This window comes from Monodelphis domestica, chromosome 4 (assembly GCF_027887165.1).
Source record: "Monodelphis domestica isolate mMonDom1 chromosome 4, mMonDom1.pri, whole genome shotgun sequence".
Classification (NCBI taxonomy): Eukaryota; Metazoa; Chordata; class Mammalia; order Didelphimorphia; family Didelphidae; genus Monodelphis; species Monodelphis domestica.
In genome coordinates this window covers 352768605-352778352 of record NC_077230.1, presented here as the reverse complement: position 1 = coordinate 352778352, position 9748 = coordinate 352768605, and the positions used below count along the sequence as shown (strand labels likewise).

Here is a 9748-nt window from a genome sequence, read left to right as displayed (position 1 = left end):
TTTCTATTTTCTATCATATAGAAAATATATTTCAAGACATCTGTCCTCCTCAGCCCAGTACTATTGGTTATTTTCATTTATGACTTGGAGAAAGGAATAAATGGCAATGTTCCTCATTTATGGTACACAGAACTGAGTAGATATGAATAATTATTAGTTTAAATGATCAAGATTCAGAATTAAAGGAATATGCTGAATTTAATAACATACAACTTTAAAGAAATAAATGTAAAGTCTTGAAGATAAGGAGATTGATATGGGGATGGGAGGTGGGAATTGATGGATTCTGATTTTCTTCCCATTTCTATCAAGTATTACAGTCATTTATATCCCAGATATTTTAAATTAAAAGTATTTACTAAAAAAAGCAAATTCAATATTTAACTTTAAAATGAACATTATTTGTTGTGTTATCATCTCTAATGGGAAATTATCTGTGGCTTTCCTTTACTTCTGTTTTCAATATGTTTCACATGCAGATTGCTATGATCTCAATGGAGTCTTTGAGCCTTGAAAGCACAGAAGTTATTCTCTGAGAAGATAAAGTAGTAACATGATGATCCTGGCCAATGCCTCCCAATTCTCACCATCCACATTCTTCCTGATGGGCATCCCTGGCTTGGAACACCTGCACACTTGGATAGGGATTCCCTTCTGCTCCATGTATATAGTGGCTGTAGCTGGGAATATGACCATCTTGGCTGTGGTTCGGGCAGAGCAAAGCCTACATGAACCCATGTTTCTTTTCCTGTGCATGCTTTCTGTCACTGACCTTGTACTCTCAACTTCCACCATGCCTCGCATGCTCTGCCTCTTCTGGTTTGGTTATCATGAAATTGCTTTTGATGCTTGCTTAACTCAGATGTTCTTCATTCATAGTTTCACAGCCATGGAATCTGGTTTCTTCTTGGCAATGGCCTTTGATCGCTATGTGGCCATTTGCAACCCACTACACCATACAACTGTACTTACCCATATCCGCATTGCCAAGATAGGTGTTGCCATGGTACTCCGAGGTGTGGTCTTTTTCTCTCCACACCCTATTTTGCTTAAGCAGCTGCCCTACTGTAGAACTCGAATAATTGCACATACATACTGTGAGTTCATGGCTTTGGTTAAACTGGCATGTGCAGATGCAGGTGCCACCAAGCGCTACAGCATCAGCATGGCTGGTGTTTTTGGCTGCTGTGATGCCTCCTTCATTGCCATTTCCTATGTTCTCATTCTCCGTGCTGTTTTCCATCTCCCATCCCGTGAAGCAAGACTTAAAGCTTTGGGCACATGTGGCTCCCATGTCTGTGTAATACTTGTCTTTTACTCCACAGCAGGTTTCACCTTTCTAACCCATCGTTTTGGCTTCAATGTGCCCCCCCACATCCACATTTTTATTGCTAATATGTACTTGCTAGTGCCTCCTTTCCTTAATCCAATTGTTTATGGAATCAGGACCAAAAAAATTAGAGATCGTGTTCTAGGAGCATTGAGGATAAAGGTTGTCTGATTATGATATCAGCATCATCAGAGATGGCAGCAGAAACACCAAAATCCTAGAGCTGGGATAGGGAAAAGAACCAACATTCCTCTCACTCATGATGATCTTTGATGTCCTGAGAATCCTGCTATTTCATGACAAGCAGGGTAATGGAAGAAATTAAGTTATGTTATATAATATGAATTCACCATTTCCATATGGCTCAGTTATACTTCTTTTCTAAGGATAGTTGGATCAACTTTTCTAATGAAATACAGCATGGGTGAGATGCTTCCATGTCTTCTTGGTCCTTCCCTTTTACTCTGTATAAAACACATCTAATAATCAGGAAATAGCAGAGACAAGAAAATGAAGCTCAATGAGAAGCCTCAGTCTCTCCAATGAGAATCAGTTACAATGAGAGATCCTATACTGAGAGAATAGAAAAAGTGCCAACTGTATAAATTTGACACCATTGCTGTTGAGAGTAATAGAGAAGCAAAGTGGCATAGTGGATAGAGTACTAGGATTGGATTCAGGAAGACAGAAATTCAAACTTTGAACTCAAACGTCAGCTGTGTGTGACTCTGGGCAAGTCACTTAATCTTCTTTCCCTCAGTTCCTAGTCTGAAAAATATTCTGAAGAAACAAATGCCAAATCACTCCAGTATCTTTGCCAAGAGAACCCTAAAAAAGGTATCACCAAGAATTGGTTTTGACTGAAAATGACTAAACCACAAGAAGTTCTAACCCTCTGTGACCATGCTTTTCACGACACACTCCAAGTCAGCAAAAAGAGATACAGAAGTTCACGAAGAGGCTTTTATTTTAAGTTTTAAAGTGTTTATGAAATTCCAGCACACAACTTGCTTTACAAATACATACAAATAATCACACACACATACAAATTTGTGATTAAGCATGTTTGGTCTCTTAATTCTGAATATCATTATCTTTATTTTTCCCCACCAGGGGCTAATAACTCTTTGAATGCTAAGAACTGCTTGGTGTTAAATGATGATGATGGAAACAAAAAAAAAAGGATGAACTAATTATGAATATGATCTTTTTTGTGATGGTGTTGCTGAAAATGGCAATTATGGAGATGATGGTGAATACTTTATTATATTCGCACCAATGATAATTTATTATGATGTAGTGAAAAAGAAATTGATGGTGTTGATGTTTATGGTGACTGTGGTGTCAATGATGATGGCAACAGTGCTAGTATTTATTCAAAGATGAGGTGTTTTTATTTCAACTTGCTTACTTTTCACCTTATTTATCTTTTATTACCTTTTTTCACTAATTATTTCTAGTAATAAACTTCATAAAGTATTTAACACAAATTTAATTAAATTGAAGCATTCATATACAATGCCAAAATTTCCTTATTATTAATATAACTTTTGTGTTTCTTTTATGCCTTTTCATCCAAATACCTAGCTCAGCACAGGAAATGTCTAAACACATGTAATGAAACTTTTGTGGTCCGAATAATGTTCAATCCAGTGTAAATGAATAACTATTATTATCACGATCATATGCCACTTGAAGGTTTTAAAGACATTTTGCATATGTAATCTCATTTAAGTGAATTTTAATAATGGAAATTTGTTGAAGAAGATGAAGAGCAGGGGAGGAAAAAAAATTGAGAGAGATGAAGATCCCTTCTCTCCATCTCACTTGGCTGAGATATTACCTTTGGGCATCCCTTCATTTCTCAATGAAGACACAGAATTAAAAAAGTTTCCTTTAATACATAGCCTTGGTACAGTGAAAAAAAAAGAAAAACATGAATAGATCTACCTAAAGTTTGATTGGAAGAAAAAACAAAAGTATGAAAAACTGTTCAAAATTGGAATTTTTCTTAATGACTTTGTTAATGCAGAGAGCAGCAGAAATATGTTTCAGTTTCCATTAGAGATAAGCAAAATATGTTTTCAATTAACTTAGAATCATATTTGAAGGGTTGGAATTTTACAGAGAAGCCATAAAGGCAGGAGGACAGTGACAAGAGGCTAACGGTCATTTAGAATCCTGAAGCAAGCAGCTTTTTGGGAAATGTAACAGACAAAGAGGGGAGTCTGGTCTTGGACTCTGAAAGAGCATGAGTGCCCATAGAGATTTCTGGAGACTGGATACACCTCTACAGCCATTATTCTCAATCCTTCAGAGAAGCCATCAGCCCTGAATCATCCTGCTCTTCTGAACTGAGAGGAAGCCTGTGTAAACTTGATCAACTATAGTTATCTCGAAAAGGTCACCCTGAGAAGGACTGGGTCAAGCCTAAAGACAGATGATCTCTTGTCCCAGCTAAACCTGGAGACTATAATCTTTCTAATAGATGGTCTAGGTTATCCTTAATAGTTCCATCTTTAGACAGACAGGCTCAAGTCAGCCTGGCTTTTAGCCAGGACTGTAAAGAGTTAAACTATTGATCATCACCTTCTATTAGGGACCTCCTATTTCCCTCTTTCCCAAATATCAACCCTTATTACTCTTTAATAAACATCTTAAAACTTTAGGCAAGCAGTCAGATTAATTTACAAAGAAGGCCAAAGGGAGATTGGTGGGTGAAGAGGTTATTCAGAGGGAGAGCTTTCTCAGGCCCAGGTAAAGCCAAGCCCTGGACTTTGTTCTGTTCTCCCTACAGGAGATCTGTTCAGAAAGGAGTTCACCAAAGGAAAGTTAGATTAAGTAAAACATCCTAGTCAAATATCTATTCCTTCTTTTCTGAGGTGCTCTCTATTCTGATACAGACTGCAGCATCTTCTCATTATTCTGATGTGGTCAGGGATAGAGAGCAGCCCTTTACTCTCTGCCTAAAGGGGGAAACTCCCTGACAACTGGTTTACCCAAACCGACAGATCACTCATTTACAACAATCCAGGGCTTTCTTACCCTTGCTACATATCCTAAGAAGCAGCAGGCAACATTCCAGAAAAATGTCAGAAAAATTACCCATGTTTCTCATATTCATTATTTTTCTAAAGACAGAATAATATTTAATTATATTCTTAGCCTTCCAGTTGGAGGACTAGAGGTTAGAGTACCAAACTCCAACCAGTGCCTTCTTTGGTAGAGGGAAGAAACTGGACTTTTAACTTGCTCTACTCTAGATATGCTGACCTGCCCAATTTTAGCTCCATGAAATAAGATGCCTCTATGCTGAGTACCTCTAGGTACTCTCTTTTTAACTTTCAGGTTCCACCCTTTTCCCAATTTCCTGCTTGTTTCAGTTTTCATAATTTCCTGTAGGCAATTCCATCTTTTAAAATATTTTAAAATCAATATGCTGGTCACTTCTAATAGTAGAGTGGTATTTCATCAAAAGCATATGCCCAAAATTATTTATCCATTCCCCAATTGATGGATATTCACTTAATTTCCAGTTCTTTGTCATTCATTTAAAAAAATTCTCCATCTAACCTCTCCTCTACCCATTGAGAAGGCAAGGAATATGATATCAATTATAAAGGTGAAATTATGCAAAATATATTTTCATATTAGTCATATTGCAAAAAAGCAAAAATATAAATTGAAAAAAGTATACTTAGAGGTATGATTAAAGTTCATCAGTTCTCTGGAGATGGAGAATATTTTTCATCATGATTTCTTCAGAATTTTTGTGGATTAACTTATTGATTACAATATCTAAATCCTTTCAGAATTGATTATTGCTACAGTACTATTTTGTGTATAATTTACAAGTTTCTAAATCATGTGCAAACATGACTATAGATTTATGATTTTAAATTATTTCTTTCTGGATGTTTATAATTCTCCCCTTTACATGGAAGCTCTGAAATATATCTTTAAATATTCCTGGTAGTATTAATTTTCACATCTTTTAGGAAGTGATATGTGGAGTCATTCTATTTCTAGTTTACACTCTGAGTCTAAAATATTAGGGCAGTTTCCCATTGTCATTTCTTAAAATATGGTATGTAGTCTTTTTTTTAATGTCCTTTGCATAATATAATAATTCTTAAACCTCTTCATGTAATATAATTTATCCCATTTTACTTCTGTTTTCCCATTTCTCTTAGTATAATCTTCGTTATCACCACTAGTTTGTTGTTGTTGTTGTTGTTTCCTTACATATCCTAAATAACTTATTACCACATCTTCAGTCTAAGTACACTTCATTTAACTACTATGATAGTGATAGCATTTTTTCTAAATCCTTTCCTTCCATCTTAGAATCAATATTGTGTATTGGTTCCAAAGCAGAAGAGCAGTAAGGTCTAGGCAATGGGGGTTAAGTGACTTGCCCAGGGTAACACAGCTAAGAAGTGTTGGAGGCCAAATTTGAATGTAAGACCTCCTGTCTCTAGGCCTGGCTCTCAATTCACTGAGCCACCCAGCTGTGCCCAATGATAGCAATTTTTAAGAGTTACATTTGTCATCTTTCTATATAAGAATATAAACAATTTAACCTCATTGAAGCTCATTTTTTATCTTTCTTATATACTTTTTATGGTTCTCTTGAATTTTGTATTTGTACATCAAATATTTCTGTTTGTTTCTTGCCTTTTTTTAGGAATGCTCAGAAATCTTCTATTTTATTAAAGGATCATGCTTCCTCTTGAAAGAATATGAATTTGGCCTATACCCAGGCTTAGAATCTGGACTAGTAAATGTGGGGGTGATTGGCCAGCATTCTACTATGTGCAGTTTTGCTTACAGTTCCCCCTTATTCCATGAAAGTCAACTCTCTGTGTCTATTTTTCAAGTTGCATGCAATGGGATAGCCCTCTCTCTCCTTGTTATTCATTTTGACTCCTGTCATTTTGAGACACTTTAAAAACTGGTTTGGAAGGATTGTCAGAGCACTTTCAGCTTTCACTGCTACTAAGGTGCCATCTTGACTCCATCCACTGTGGTATATGACTATGAAGGAAAATTACATGTTTTAAAAAATGATAAGAAGGATTGTTTCAGAAAAACTTGAGAGGATTTATGTGAAGTGATACAAAGTGAATTGAGGAGAATCAGGAAATCATTGTACATAGCCACAATAATTTTGTACAATGATCAACTATGAAGAACTTAGTTATTCTCAGCAATATAGATATCCAAGAAAATTCCAGAGGGCTCATTATGAAAAATGATGTCTACTTCCAGAAAAAGAAATCATTGAGCATGAATGCAGATCTAAGTATACTTTTTCCAACTTTATTTTTCTTGGTTTTGTTTTTTGCCTATGGTATCTTTTTGTAACTTGACTAATAACAAAATATGTTTTGCATGTTAATACATGTATGTTTCACATATTATAATGAGAGATGGAATTTGAAATTTAATTCATAATAAAAAAAGGTTTAAATTGTTTTTACATGTAATTTAGGAAAAAATGAAATAAAATATAACTTTTTTAAAATATGTAGCAGTAATTGATTATTCTTCTGTCTCCAAAGATCCTGATAAAAGTTTGAGGATGTACTGGAACAAGAATTATTTAGGTTAGATGCAAATAGATACAAATAAAATGCTATATCATTCAAAAGAAAGAATGACAGTTCCAGAGTTACATACATGTTTCTGAATTCAAATCTACCTAAGAAACTTTCCAGCTGTATGACTGGAGAAGGTTACTTAATCCTGATTGCTTCATTTCCTCATCTTTAAAATGAGCTGGAGTAGGAAATTGAAAATAACTCTAGTATCTTTGCCAAGAAAATTCAAAGTAGAGTCATGAAGAGTTGGTCATGACTTAAACTACTGAAAAGCAACAACAAAAAACATCAATTTTCAAACAATATGAGTTTTTAGATTACAGCATGCAAGATAATATACTGTAGAATTCTTTTCCCTGTGGGTATCTAGAAACAAAAAATATATAACCCATCAGCTCATTATATATATATATATATATATATACATATATGTTCATATATATATGTTGTTGGTATATTTATAGTTTTTTTTCAAGTCATGTACATAGGCAAGGTGACTACTCGCAGACCACTCATTCTGAAGGGTCCTGATTTCTCATGTCATTCTATCCCATACTCACTAATGAGATTAACCTCCTTGATTACTTTGAAAAGGGACTAACATCTGTAACATTTCATAATTTTCCAGTTCTTAACTCCAGGGACGGTATTACCCCCATAAGAGACAAGAGCATTCTCTTACTCTGGGCTTCAGAGCAGTTCCTCAATCAGTCCTAAATGATTTGATGTCATAATTTTAATGAGGCAACCAATGGTCTAGTCCCAAGCAATTATCTTGGGAGTAGCTCACTTTTCAGCAAGTTCCAAGATTCTCTAGGTAAAAGTAGGCAGGCTGAGCCACTATAACTAGACTGAGTAAGGATAATGCTCTTAGTAGATTGACTTAGCTCTTGGAACTCCCAATGAAAGTCACTCTCTACTTTCAACAAAGATTTCACATCCCTTAGGTGAGTGCCTATGTTTGTAGGGGAATTGTGATGGGGAAAGGAACTGGGAATCACATGGTTTGGGGAAAAGAACAATAGTCTGGCAAAACTGACTTTGTCAAATATTATCTTTTTACTCCTAAGTAAGTCTTATTCTCAACCCTACCTCACACTTCCCCAAGCTCAGCATTCAGTTTTCTAATCTCTAAAATGGGGATTTAAAATCAATGTGATTCTCTTATGAAGAGAAAAAAATAATTTTAGGGGCAATCTGGAAAATGGGATCAGACTAATCTTTAGGAACAAATGCTAATTCAGCTGTTCTATGTGTTCCCCATATCTCACCCTATACCCCTGGGACTTGAGAGTCAATATCTGGTGTCTTAGTTAAATTCTTCTCTGATCACTTGGTATTCTTTTTGTCTTTGCTACTCATCTCTCAGCCTCCTCAATTGACTCCTCTTGAGCAAGACAGAGATTTTCACAAGAAGTTAGGGATTATCAGTTAGGGATCAGTAACTGTCACATATCAGGAACATAGTAAATGTTTTATGTTTGATTATTGATTAATGAATAATTCCCCTGTCTTCTTCTAGAATGTAACTATTCCTATCTAAGAACTCAGGGCTCATTACTACTCTCACAGATAATATAAATTTTATCCTTAAATAATTTTAATATTCTTGGAAATTATTTCTTCTATCTCAGAATGAATAAACATTTCTTGTAAGGGCCAGAGATTAAGTAAGGTTTTGTGGACCAAGAGCAAAATTTATGATAATATGAAGGTTCTTATATAACAAGAGAGAAAAAATCCATACATTTTTAATGATGGAATTTTAATGATACTGATAATACTTAAATACAATTTTGATAAAAATAAGTCTACTGATGAGAAAAATGGAATTATGTATTAGGGAATAACATTTTATTTAATTGAAGCTCAGAGTTAATATTCCCTATCATCAAAATCTCATTCATTAGTTCTCATCTATAATAGACTATTTGGGTAGCTATATGGCTCAATGCATAGAGTGCCAGACCCCGGATCAGGGAGAGCTGAATTCAAATCCAGTTTCAGACACTTACTCCTTTTGTTACTCTGGACAAGTCATTTCATCCCATTTGCTTTAAATCTCTCATCCATAAAATGAGTTAGAGAAAAGTCACATCACTCCAGTACTTTTGATAAACAAGTGCCAAATGTCTTCATGATGACTTAGACATAACTGAAACAATTCAACAAAACAACACAATATGTTATTACATATTTTATCTTTGAAAACATCTTTTCATGTAGAAACATACTTCAAAATACTGATATCAATTCATTATCAATGTTTTAAACAAGATTATTCATCCCTTGGAAAGCAATTTTAGAATTGTATTAGGTTCTTTCCTTGACAAATGCCTTTTAGCCTATTATGTTGCAGATTAGTTGCTCCAATTAAAGAATAAGGAGAAGCTCCTCAATCGCACAGCTAAATGGATATTGAAATATGGAAAAAAATATTTCTCATTTTATCAAGGTCAATAAATGTTCCTGGTCATGGAACTTGATCTCAGAATACATATCTGCCATGAATTTGTGTGGGAATAAAGATCTCATTTCTTCATTTAATTTTCGGCCACTCAAGATGACATTTCTTTGTGATTAAAACAATGTTAGTTTTCATCAAATTGATTTTATCATAATATGTTTCTCTTACAATCACTTTGCTTTGTAATTTCAGTTTGAATTCATTAAGAAACATTCTCAAATCTTCAACAAAAACTAATTTCTAGGCACTCGATGTTCAATAATACTGGTTTGAATGTATTTCTTTTCATGCAGAAAAAAAATCAATTTTGGCTTGCTGAATTGCAAATTTAATTATGCTGTTATAACT

General features: G+C 34.6%; 1 protein-coding gene across 1 annotated transcript; it reads left to right on the top strand.

Moving 5' to 3' along the window:
- The first annotated feature begins 556 nt into the window (after window positions 1-556).
- Window positions 557-1501, top strand: LOC100020819 (olfactory receptor 52M1-like). The gene has a single exon (XM_001373139.3). It carries the CDS (start codon window positions 557-559, stop codon window positions 1499-1501), a length of 945 nt encoding a protein of 314 aa, XP_001373176.2.
- The last annotated feature ends 8247 nt before the right edge of the window (window positions 1502-9748 follow it).

Coding starts and splice junctions, on each gene's coding strand:
- LOC100020819 (XM_001373139.3), top strand. CDS start 557: ATGATCCTGGCCAATGCCTCCCAATTCTCACCATCCACATTCTTCCTG.